Source organism: Cavenderia fasciculata, assembly GCF_000203815.1.
Source record: "Cavenderia fasciculata unplaced genomic scaffold Scf_Dfasci-G-p-12c09.r1-3, whole genome shotgun sequence".
NCBI classification, from domain to species: Eukaryota; Evosea; class Eumycetozoa; order Acytosteliales; family Cavenderiaceae; genus Cavenderia; species Cavenderia fasciculata.
This window is the reverse complement of record NW_004457736.1, coordinates 385918-398413: the sequence shown is the minus strand read 5'-3', so window position 1 is coordinate 398413 and position 12496 is coordinate 385918. Positions and strand designations below refer to the sequence as shown.

The following is a 12496-nucleotide window of genomic DNA, read 5'->3' as shown; positions in this document are numbered from 1 at the left end:
TCTTTCTCTTTCACTTTAATCCACCTAATCTCTTTATTGACCAAGCGGCCCATCCCAACCCACTTGCATCAACATAAACATGTGCAAACATGACCCCGACATATGGAACCCTAACCCATAGCTCTAAACCTCGACTATAACAATTACCAGATCAACAAAAACAATCAATCGATACCATAGAAGATTGTAGCGAAAAGGTAATTTCACCAGGCTCGGGTAATTTCGAATCACAACGAATTACTCGTTTTACAAACAAGAAAATATTTCCGAGCTTTGGACAACCTTTTCTAGCTAGATCTAGCTCCGAACCCACCTTATCTGGGGCGATTGAACGTTTAAGAGAGGTATCTCGTCAAAGCTGCTTGGCAAACCCAGTCAACAGCTCATCGAAATTAATTTCAGGTAAACTCGTCTACTTCTCTGTTTAACAATCATAAAACGACAGACTATGGTTTAATAGTCATCATTCACGTGTACATATATAAAGATAGAGATAGATATGAAGTTATTACAAGTCATCATAGCAATTGTTTCATTGTTGATTGCATCTGTTGCTGCATCATCATCATGGGTGACCATTGAAACCTTTAACGAACCACAGTGCAATCTTGAAAGTTCAAGTATCGGAGGTGTTGTTCTTCAATCTGGAGTGTGTTTCAAGAATCAAATCATCACGTGTGGTGCCAACAATGAAATCACAGTCGAAAACTATGGCACCGACGATTGCTCCTCTTCACCATCCAACTCTACCTCTTTTGCTTCGGGTGAGTGTCAAAAAGCTGGTTCTTCGTATGGTTTCTTTAGAACTTACAATTGTTCCTCTGTCTTGCCACCATACCCATCGTCCTCTTTAACAATCTCTACCTACACTGGATGTAATTTACAACCATCCAAGCTTACTCAATACCGTTGGATGCCAACCTTTAAATGTATGGCTATTACTAGTATGTTTTGTCTGCAGTCAGTCGATTGGATTATTTATTACACCTTGTATGGTTTATTAACTCTTTTATTCAATAGGACGTGATCTAAAAGGATCTGGAACAGGATCAGGATCTGGTTCTGGTTCTGGAACTGCAACTGCATCTTCTTCTGGATCGGGATCAGGACCACACTCTGCATCAAGTGGTATATCATCCTCATCTGGATCTGGATCAGGACCAGCTTCTGCTTCAAGTGGAACATCATCAAGCGGAAAGATTTCATTCTACAAGATTCCTCTCATCCAAGGTGTCGCCCCACAAGATCACTTGTCAAAGTACTGGGACTTTTTAGATAGTATCAGTTTTGCCTCTTTTTTCGACGATGAAGAAGAGGTTGGATCAGGGTCATCAGCAAGACCAGTTGGAACATCTGGAACTGGTCTCACTGGAACTGGATTTGGAACTGGTACCTCTACCACTGGTGACAGTAATACAGCCAACTCTGTCCTCTTTGGGTTGGTTCAATGCAACTCTACCAACAACTGGGTCTACACCTTTGCCGATGGCAAGGTTGAAACTGCAACTGCTGGTTCTGTAATGTCAACCGGACAATATAGCTCTGGAACTCCATACAAAATGTTTGCCACTGGAGGTCATGCCACCATGTCTGAAGGAACTGCCACCTCTGGCTCTACTGGTCATCACATGTCTGAAGGATCAGGTTCAGGATCTGGTTCTGGATCATCAACTGGATCAGGATCATCAACTGGATCACATCATCTAAATGGATGTAGCATTCAACCAAATGCAGGTGGTGTTGGTAAAAACATTAATCAATGTCTTTCAAATCAATTGTATTCAGTTTCATGAAATGCATAAAAATTAATTCGAATCAAAAAAACAAAAATAATTAATTATATGGGTTGGTTTATTATTATTAAAATGATAGTTCTTTATGAATTCTTCTTCTTTCTCTGTCATTATCTGATCTTTTCTTTTTTTTACTATTGGTATCACGATCGTCTTGTAGGAGAAGTGGAATGGCTTCATTAATATCGTTACAGATTTGACTGGCCTTTTCAACATCTTGGAAACGAGAACGGAATCGCTGACCCAACCAAAGATAGAGGTCAGAGATGGCATAGATGATTTCAAGTTCGACCAATTGCTTTTGTTTGGAAACGGAAGAGGAGAATTCAGGCATTTTCTCTCTTAGGCGCACCTCTTTGTTGTTTGAGAATTGAGTTGCAAACTGAACAAGTTTCTTTTCAATCTCGACACCATTCTTGATGGGTGCCATGATAAATATGTAACGATCAGAGACCTCCATATCCAAATGGTCAATGAGCTTGGCCGCTCGGAGCTTGTCTTCAATGTCCTCCAAAAAATAGAGGTTGTCCAACTCGGTGTGTTCGATAAACATGGTCATCAACTCTGAGAATGGTATGCTATGGTTGTCTTGGAGTGTTGAAAAAGTTTCCAATTGCTCCCATTGTGGAAAAACACCGGCACGCTCGTTGGCAACGTTGGGAAGCTCTAGGAGCTTCTTGATGGTTGGTAAATCACGTGCATTTGTGCAAGTGACCATACCCACGTTGTATGCGCTAGCAAATCTTCCAGCTCTGCCGGCAATCTGCTTCAACTCGCTGTGCTTGAGAAGACGTTGTTGTTTGCCATCAAACTTTTTAATGGTAGAGAAAATGATACGCTTAATGTTGAGATTGAGACCCATTCCAATGGCATCGGTTGCCACAATGACTTGGACATCTGAAGAGGTATCATTGAATGCACGAGTTTGTTGCACACGTGCTTCGGGTGGCAAAGCGCCATAAACCACAGAGCACTTCTTTCCATACATCTTTTCAAGCGATGCCTTGGTTGTCAAAACCTCTCTTCTAGAAAATGCCACCACGCAATCACCCTTTTCCAATCGACCAAGACTAGCAGGTTTGGTATCGACTACCAACGGCGAAAGACGGTCATAATAATTCACTTCGATCGTGTCACCAGTCAAATCCAACATACGTTTGACCAATTCAACACTTGTATTGTCTCCACAAAGATGAATTTCCTTGGCTGGAATGCCAAGAATAGCACGTGTCCAAGCGAATCCTCTGTCAATATCAGACAACATTTGGAATTCATCAATAACAGCTACATCGACCTCATCTCTAGTGCTTGCCATCTCTACCGTATATGCAGTGTGTCTTGCATTGGGAGTGACAATAACTTGTTGACCGGTCGTTAGATTGCATGGAATATTTTCAGTATTTAATTTCTCATATACTTGATGCGCCAACATTCTAAGTGGTCCACAAAACACTCCATTCTCTGCTTCCATTAATCTTTTCAATGCATTATGAGTCTTTCCACTATTTGTTGGTCCAACATGTAAAATAAATTTTCTTTTCATTCTAGAAAAATAATAAATAAAGATAAATAAATTAATTAATTCATAGGTTGGTCTTTTTTTGTTTTACTTACCCTCTTGCAACAGGGAACCAATTATGAGGATGTTTTAAATTTGCAATTGTTTTCAATTGATCTGAGACATGGAAATCTTCCATTGTATTTTCTTTTCTATGAGCAAGTTTTTGTTTCTGGTTTGTAACAGCAATTTGTTCTTCCATATATTCAATCATTGAATAAAATACCTTTTTCATTAATTCTTTTCAAATAAATAAATAATTGGTTCGTTAATATCATCAAGATGATTGTACAATCATTACTTGTATTGTTGTTTGGAACATACTTTTTTCATTTAAAATATCACGTAACATTTGAGGTTGACAAATAGCCAATTCATTTTCAAACATTGATATATATTCTCTAATTTCCTGATCGTCAAGTGTTTCATTCTCAAACTCTACACCAGCTGATTTATAAAGTGAAAATAATTCTTCACCAACTTTAGAGAATGTTATTTTTTTTGCATATGGATGTGAATGTTCGGCTAAATAAATATAAATGATATCAATAATCAATAATCATATTTGAATATGTGTATTCTATTCTATTCTATTTTTTTTTTAAACATACACTTTAATTCCAATCTAATAATAGAATTTGAATTACAATCTATTAGAGGAGCAGTATGATTTGATGTATGAGCCAAACCATCAATAACCAAAACATAAGAACTCTTGTCATTTCTAGTCTTTTCTTTTTCTCTTTCCACTGTTTGATCGTAAAACAATGGATTCATTCTCATTTGTCTTGGTCCAACTGTACCACCAGCAGCAGCAGAGGTCTTGATGTCATCTTGACTGTCCAATTCCAACTTTTTAAGCCAAACTTGTGATATAATATCACCTACTCTTGAATTCAAAGATAGGTCTAGTGAATAGTTTACATTATCCAACTTGATGTCAAACCGTTTCATTTCAATGATGGTTTCAAACTTTTCCTTTTTGTTCCAAATGGTAGATTGTTGGGGAGGAGGAGGAGGAGTAACATTTTCGCTTGGGAATGTATTTCTCAAGTCTATATGATCTTGATGTTGTATTTGTGGTTTATGACTTGCATAATTTAATTTCGATTTGTTATTTGTTGTATGAGTATCAAAAGATGATAAAGTAGAAGTAGTTGTACTACAAAAACGATTAAAGGTTGTTGTTGTTGTTGTTGTTGTTGTTGTCGACCTGTTGTTTAGAAGTAGTACAGATGAATATAATGACGATGTTGATGATAATGATAAAGATGCAGAAGCTGTTTTAGAGTATATATATCTAATCATGTCATATTCTTATTATATCGTAGTATTACTAATATTAATGACACACAATGACTGATGAATGAAACTAATTTCATAGTTTTCTCGCGAATTAATTATGGAATAACGTATTTTTTTTTGGCCCAAATTAAATACTTTAATACTATTTGTCATTGATCATTGAATTAGGTTTAACGTACAATCCAATTTGGAATGATCAACATAAGGTTTTAATTGATAAGATCAAGACATGAGATCAAACTTCTTAAACTACTTTTTTTTTTTTTAAGTGGAACCAATTTTGCCCATTAAATATACATGGTGTGTACATAAAAGTTTAAAACTATTTATTTATCAATATTAATATTGTAGACACAACATACAAATAAATGACATGAAGTCCGACATAGGGATTAAGACAGACAGAAAGAGATAATTGCGTGTGTTTGTCTGCAGATGCACACCAACTTTTTTAATATTTTTTTTGGTTTTTTCAATTTGGGGAGATGTTCCCTACAGAGGGGTATTACGATGATCACGAAGAGAACAACTTTAATCATCTTATAGATTAGAAATTAGCAACAATGTCTGTCTTTAATAGTATTCGTACCCCTTTATATAAGTCCGCTGTAAGTATATATATTCATGAGATAGATATAGATATAAATAGATATATAGAGAAGATGATACGATCTAAACCAACTACAGAAATAGAGATATATTGATTATAGTAGTACATTTAAAAACTAATCAAAAATGATCATTTCAAATTACAAACAGGGAGGATACCTCAAGTTTAATCCAGGTAAATTACAAGTACGTCATTTGGATCTACATGAATACCAAAGCAAGAGTTTGATGGATCAATATGGTGTCAACACACAAAAGTGGCGTGTTATTAGCAAGGCTGATGAAGCACCAAAGGCTGCAAGCGAATTGAATGCCAAGGAGCTCGTCATCAAGGCTCAGGTACACGCTGGTGGTCGTGGAAAGGGAACATTCAAGGAGACTGGATACAAGGGAGGTGTCAAGCTTTGCACCACTGGCAAGGAAGCCCAAGAGCTCTCTGGTCACATGCTCGGCAAGCATCTTGTCACCAAGCAAACCACCGCCGACGGCACATTGGTGCAAAAGGTGATGATTGCTGAATCGGTCGACCCAGCCCGTGAATTATACTTTGCCATCTTGATGGACCGTGCCTCGGGTGGTCCCGTCATGGTGGCCAGTCCAAAGGGAGGAGTCGACATTGAAGCTGTCGCCGAAGAGACACCAGAACTCATCTACAAGGAGGTTGTCGACATTACCAAAGGCGTGCAACCAGAGCAAACCCGTCGTCTTGCTGAAAAGCTCGGCTTCAAGGGTGACAAGCTCAAGATTGCCCAAGAGCAAATGGAGAATTTGTACAAGCTCTTTATCAAGAGTGACGCCACTCAAGTCGAAGTCAACCCATTCGCCGAAACCACCGACGGCAAGATCTATGCCATGGATGCCAAGATCAACTTTGACGACAATGCCTCGTTCCGTCAAAAGGATATCTTTGACATGCGTGACATTGCCGAAGAAGACCCACGTGAGGTCGAAGCCTCGCAACACGGTCTCAACTACATTGGTATGGACGGAAATATCGGATGTATGGTCAATGGTGCCGGTTTGGCCATGGCCACCATGGACATTATTAAATTACACAAGGGCACTCCAGCCAACTTCCTCGACGTCGGAGGAGGTGCCACTGAAAAGCAAGTGACCGAAGCCTTCAAGATCCTCACCAAGGACAAGCAAGTCAAGGCTATCTTGGTCAACATCTTTGGTGGTATCATGAAGTGTGATGTCATTGCTGCCGGTGTCGTCGGTGCCTGCAAGCAAGTCGGTCTCAAGATCCCACTCGTCGTTCGTCTCGCCGGTACCAACGTCGAAATCGGAAAGGATATTTTAGAAAAGTCTGGTTTTAACATTATCACTGCAAATGATTTGGACGATGCTGCCATCAAAGCTGTTGCCTCAATTAGTAAATAAAATAGAAATTTGTTTATTAATATTTATTTTTTCCCTCAACACAAAACATATACAAAATACAAAATTCAAAAATATATAATATTAATATTGTTGGTCAAACATGTTTGAAGGTCACCACTAATAATAACATTCTTTAAATTATTTGGTTTAGAAAATATGTAGTTATTAATATAAATATAAATATAAATATATATTGTTGATTTCCAGTTTAGTTATAAAAAAAAAAAAAGGGTACAACATCATGATGATGACTTTTGCGTGTGTCACCACCGACGTCGAAACACTTTAACTTTTGATAATATTGAGTCGGCTTTACTCAAAACCTTTTTTGTCAGAAGACTATTTAACTCGAGTTGGTTAAAGATATATAGAGACAGACAGACAGACAGACAGACAGACAGACAGACAGACAGACAGACAGACAGACAGACAGACAGACAGACAGACAGACAGACAGATAGACAGACAGACAGACAGATAGATAGATAGATAGATAGAGATAGGAGAAAGGATAAAGAGAGATGATCAAGAATAATAATATATTGAAATATTATTCTAGTATTACTCATTTATCAAACAATTGTTCAAACATTGTATCGTCATTTCAATTGATTAAATGTAGTAATACTAGTAGTAAACAATTATATAGTACAAACAATAATAATAATAATAATAATAATAATCATAATAATAATAATAATAATAATAATAATAATTATAATCAACAACAACAACATACATTTACAAACTTACAACAACAATATCAAAGACCAAGATATTCTATACAACTAGATCCGTTAACGAAATCACCTTTTAGTCATGGTACAACATCATCTTCTACGAGCAAGTCTGGATGGGCTCATAAAATACATGCACCTGGTAGACAATCTGATCGATCAGGGTCTTTATCTTCGACTATCAAGACCAAGATGATGGACAATAGCAATACAGGGTTAGGAACCCCCTTTTCACATCTTGGCGGCGGCAGCAATCCCATCAACTCTTTACAACCAACACCTCAATTTGGACCTGAATCAAGATCATTCAAAGTGCTCGAAGTGGGCATCAATGGTGTCGCAATGGACCAAATCATTTTCAAGAATACTCTATCACCTGAAATGAAATTACAAGCTCGTGATTTACGTTCTATCGATAGTTCTTTTCCTGCTCAAATGCCTGCAATCTTGGCTAGAGATAAAGTTTTCATTATAAGTATTGGTGTATGTATACATCATTAAAATAACAAACAAACAAAATATTCGATCCAAATGAATATTAATCATTATCACATTTCTAATAGTTTATAAAAGCTATTGTTCAATACAACAAAATCATATTATTTGATCCACAAAACACAATGGTTAGAAATGAATTGGTGCCAAGTATAAAGGAATATTTAGGAAGTCAAAACAATTTATTCTTTTCCGAAACTTTAACTTTACCTTTTGAATTTAAGGTTTTAGAAGCTATTTTAATTTATGTTGTATGTATAGTAGTAGTAGTAGTAGTAGTATCCATGTATGACATTGATTATCCATGTATGACATTGATTTTAATGTAATGATCCTTTTTTCTTTATTTATTATTTAAAAAGTGTAAAAAATTAACAACAGAACATCAAAGAATATTTGGTTTAATCCAAAAGGAATTGGATCTATTAAATGAAAATCCAGAACATAATTTGGAAAATTTATTCCTTTATCATAAAAAAGGATTGAATCAATTTGAAGTAACCATTAAAGAGATTACCGATGCTTTGGATAATCTCCATCAGTCTGATGAGGATATGGCTCTCATGTATTTAACCTTTAGAAATGCAACTGGTGGAACTAGAAAGAAAAATCAACATGAGGAATTGGAAATCCTTTTGGAAACCTATATGAGACAATTGGAACAAATATCAAATGAAATCACTCAATTAAAAGAAACACTTAGTAGTACAGAGGAATTCGTTAATTTCCAATTGGATACGTATGTATAAATATATATATATAGCACATGGTATCAGTCTCTTTATTAATCAACCCTTTTTCTATAGTGCACGTAATAAAATGATGAGAATGAATTTGATGGTTAGTTTGGTAACAATGTCAGCGGGTATGGGATCTATGCTTTCAGGATTCTTTGGTATGAATTTATTCAATGGATTTGAAACTCATCCCTATAGCTTTTATCTTGTTTGTACTTGTATTGTTGGAGGTGGTCTTACTACATTTGCAGCCACCAAGAGATATTGTCAAGTCAATAATATCCTTCCCTACACAAATACATCAAAATTCCAAATGAAGGCTGGGTTCAACGACAACAACCCCAAATCAATTTCATATAAGAATCCTTTATTATATGATCAATTCCATTCTCAAAACCATCCAGGTATTCAATTCCTTCAACAACAACAGCAACAACAACAACAACAACATAGATTAATGCAAGATACCTTTACCCCCAACTCCAACCGTGAATCACAACACGCACATCCAAAGATTGGATTAATCAAGAGAATGAGAAATCGATTTTGGAAAGAATAAATAAACTATAACATTTTGTATTGTGTATGTGGTCAAGGAAAATATATATGTATATAAGTGGCAGAATTAAGGGTTATCCACAATTATTAACTTGATTTTTTTATTTGTTATGTGCTTTTTTATGGATTACTTGATAAAATACATTATGTTATGGGTAAGGATGGGGAGGGGGATGAAAGGAAGGATTCTTTGTGAAATGATGTAATTGGGTGACAGGCGCATGGATTAATAATTTAATTTAATTTAATTTGTTGATAGGTTAGTTATTATTATTTTTTTGTTTGTTTAAAATATGTTAATTTGTATCTCCAAGTCTTCCCAATGCTGATACAAGTGAGAAGGTTACAGACTAAAATAAAAATAAATGGTTATTAAAATATTTCTTTCTTTTTTTTTCTTTTTTACATACTTGTTGATTGTATTGACCCAGAGTCTTGAATATCTTTTCAAGATTCTTAATTAATAATTTATGAATGGATGGTAATTCTTTAGCTTTGACCTCTTGTATCGATGCTAATGGAGTATAGTCTGTGCTTGGTGGCAATGTAGCAACATTGTCCAAGAATACCTTGACACCCTCGATATTTCTCTCTAAAAACGAATTCATTTCCTTCATGTAGGCCTCCTTGGCACCAAATAGAATACCATTGGCAACATTTTGGAGAACCTTGCTTACAAGAATCAATGAACGTCTAGCTTCCATTGTAAGTGATGAAGTGTCGACCACACCAGCACTATCTGGTGATAGAATACATGGACAAAAGAATCTCAAGAAAATAAAACCACCAACTGAAGTATGTTTACTATCTGGGAATCTTTTTACTACTTCAGTTTGTAAATGATTTGCCATCTCTCTAAATGGTCTAAATAAATGAAAAATAAAGAAAAAGAAATTAGATATTGATCAAGCGCATATCTATATATATCTTTCTTTGTTTCTTTCTACATACAAAGGACAATGATTTAAGGAACTATAAATAGATTCAAGGAACTCTTGACAGATACCTTGCAATCTTTCACTGTTTCCAGTTGTATCTACACCTTTGTCTGGGTCAAGTTCATATCCACTTGGATCTTTGGTAATTCTTTCAATGAGTGGTTTGAGGGTGGTCTTTAGGTATCCACAACCAGTCATTCTGGTGAAAGCTGTCATCAACTTGGTGGCTGTACTGTTTCCTCTGAAAAGTGTTGAAGCAGATGGCGTGGATTCTACTTCTTTGGAAATACCCAACTTGATGATTGGTAATGTTTGTTTATGAGCATCTAAAATCTTTACCAAATCCTCAAGAATATTATCTTGATCACTACCAGATGATAAACAAATAGCATTTACAACTGCTAAATCTGCTGATGAGAAAATCTAAAAATATATATATATAGACAAAGTGTTATTTGATTGTTTTGTAAAAATGTGTTTTTGATTTGTTTTTGATTTGTTTTGTATATTTACCTCTACTAATTCATTAAATTTAGTTTCTTCCTTTTCATTTGCAATTTCTAAAAGGGCATTTGTTTCTTCTTGTTTTTTTTCTTGATACTCTTGTCTTTGCTTTTCGGCATGGGTACGCATCTCTTGGATGAATGGTTCCATTTGAGTGAGATAGGCACATGTAGATCCATAGTGATCGTATTCGCTTGCTAATAGATTAATGGATTGAACCAAATATTCAAACGAGTGACGAGTGATGGTATCATGGAGTGCGTGATGAGCGTCGTATTGACGGTGCAAATATTTAAGTTTGTATTGGGCATGATGACCATGTGCTGAAAACAATGATTTGGCATCCAATTCCTTTTGTCCTTGTACCATCTTTAATTTATTCAATGCTGAATCATATTCTAATCTTGCTTTTCTAAATTTAGCTTTTGCATCCTAAAGAACGAAACAAAGATTGATTAGAAAAATGAATGTTTGGTTTCATATATAATTTGACATACTCTTGCAGGATTAATAGTAGTTTGAAGAAAAGCATCGGCTGGAAGAATATAACGATTGTTGATGGATTGTTCAAATTTAATACGGTATTGAATCAATTCATTGTGAAGAGTGACGACAGATTCGATGGACTGGCCAGTCATTGACTCGTTGGTGTAGTAGTTGGTGATGGCAGTGAGAGCAGTCTTGAGATTCTCTGTGGCCTTGTCCTGTGCCTCTAGTTTGCTAACCAACTTTTTTGAAGTTCTTAGTGTGTCTTCATAAAGCAATTTAAGTGCTTTTGCCTTTATATTATTAATAACCAATTCTGGTGTTGATTGTGTCACTTCAACCTATTATTATCATCATCGAATCGAGATCGAAAGGAAATTTGGTTAATAAGGTGTTTCAGATGATGGATTACGGGAATTGAAAAAAAACAATAAAATATCATCGGATAAATGGAATGGATGGAATGAATGAATGAAAGTAGAGTAGAGATATTATTATAAAGTTACAGAGGGGAATGGAAAGGAATGACATCACCACACACATTCATCGAAAGGGCATCATCATTTTAATATTGAAAGGGTTATTATTATTATTATTATTATTAATAATGATCAATGAAGAGATGAGAGATGGGGTACGGCTATCGCATTTCCCTTTTCACATGTAACCACTACTTTCTCTCTACTCTCTACTTGCTACTACTCTATCTATCTCTCTCTACTTTATATAAAGGTGTGGGTTGATTGATTAGATATATATAGTGAAACATACCTTTCCTATCTTTTGAAGTACCGATGTCTTGGCAACACCGATTTTACCAACAAATCCCCATTCACCTCCGCTTCTTTGTGGTGAACGTCCAGTATTGCTATTGTTGTTTGACTGTTGAATGTAAACAGACTTTCTATTATCGTGAAAGTTAGAGGTAGATGGACTACTACTCATTTGGTGTTGTATATTTAAATCTGACATTTTATATCTTTCTATCTGTCTATCTTTGTTGTTGTTGTACAAGTATATGTATATATGTAGTATATGTATATCTATCTATCTTCTATGAGTGGAGGGGGAGTGGTTTGTTTATTTTTTAGTAAAAGTACAACAGTATTATATATATATTATTACAATCTTTGTTCTAAACAATTGCAAGGTAGCTGTACAGAAACACTCTCTCCACACAACCAATCGCGTTGGATGATTTTTTTCAAAGTTTTTTAACTTTTTGTTTGCTGTTTGCGCTGATTATGAAAAGCGGATTCGAAGTCGAAGTTCGAGGGAAATCATCCCAAACCCAGGATAAGATTGGTAGGGTTGAAGGTTGAACCCCCCAACCAACCATCAATGAAATAATACTCTATTTAAATAACATGGTTGGATTATTATTATTATTATA

At 35.5% G+C, this 12496-nt stretch overlaps 6 protein-coding genes across 6 annotated transcripts; 4 read left to right on the top strand and 2 right to left on the bottom strand.

Annotated features, from left to right (window-relative positions):
* Window positions 1–79: 79 nt before the first annotated feature.
* On the top strand, window positions 80–428 carry DFA_06059 (uncharacterized protein; the record flags this gene model as incomplete). Its single annotated transcript, XM_004361715.1, has 2 exons — window positions 80–83; window positions 151–428. 2 exons carry the CDS (start codon window positions 80–82, stop codon window positions 426–428), a joined length of 282 nt encoding a protein of 93 aa, XP_004361772.1.
* Window positions 429–499: 71 nt separating this feature from the next.
* DFA_06058 (uncharacterized protein) lies at window positions 500–1793 on the top strand (the record flags this gene model as incomplete). The annotated part of the gene is made up of 2 exons (XM_004361714.1): window positions 500–944; window positions 1021–1793. 2 exons carry the CDS (start codon window positions 500–502, stop codon window positions 1791–1793), a joined length of 1218 nt encoding a protein of 405 aa, XP_004361771.1.
* A 67-nt stretch (window positions 1794–1860) lies between these two features.
* Window positions 1861–4659, bottom strand: DFA_06057 (Mitochondrial RNA helicase; the record flags this gene model as incomplete). The annotated part of the gene is made up of 4 exons (XM_004361713.1): window positions 1861–3337; window positions 3408–3591; window positions 3676–3876; window positions 3963–4659. The coding sequence occupies 4 exons, from the start codon at window positions 4657–4659 to the stop codon at window positions 1861–1863; spliced, it is 2559 nt and encodes an 852-aa protein (XP_004361770.1).
* Window positions 4660–5391: 732 nt separating this feature from the next.
* Window positions 5392–6648, top strand: scsB (succinate-CoA ligase; the record flags this gene model as incomplete). Its single annotated transcript, XM_004361712.1, has 1 exon — window positions 5392–6648. The coding sequence occupies one exon, from the start codon at window positions 5392–5394 to the stop codon at window positions 6646–6648; it is 1257 nt and encodes a 418-aa protein (XP_004361769.1).
* A 521-nt stretch (window positions 6649–7169) lies between these two features.
* Window positions 7170–9176, top strand: DFA_06055 (putative mitochondrial rna splicing protein; the record flags this gene model as incomplete). Its single annotated transcript, XM_004361711.1, has 4 exons — window positions 7170–7868; window positions 7949–8131; window positions 8243–8619; window positions 8687–9176. 4 exons carry the CDS (start codon window positions 7170–7172, stop codon window positions 9174–9176), a joined length of 1749 nt encoding a protein of 582 aa, XP_004361768.1.
* A 295-nt stretch (window positions 9177–9471) lies between these two features.
* DFA_06054 (Ras GTPase activation domain-containing protein) lies at window positions 9472–12075 on the bottom strand (the record flags this gene model as incomplete). The annotated part of the gene is made up of 6 exons (XM_004361710.1): window positions 9472–9525; window positions 9586–10039; window positions 10127–10536; window positions 10627–11049; window positions 11115–11444; window positions 11875–12075. 6 exons carry the CDS (start codon window positions 12073–12075, stop codon window positions 9472–9474), a joined length of 1872 nt encoding a protein of 623 aa, XP_004361767.1.
* Between the last annotated feature and the right edge of the window lie 421 nt (window positions 12076–12496).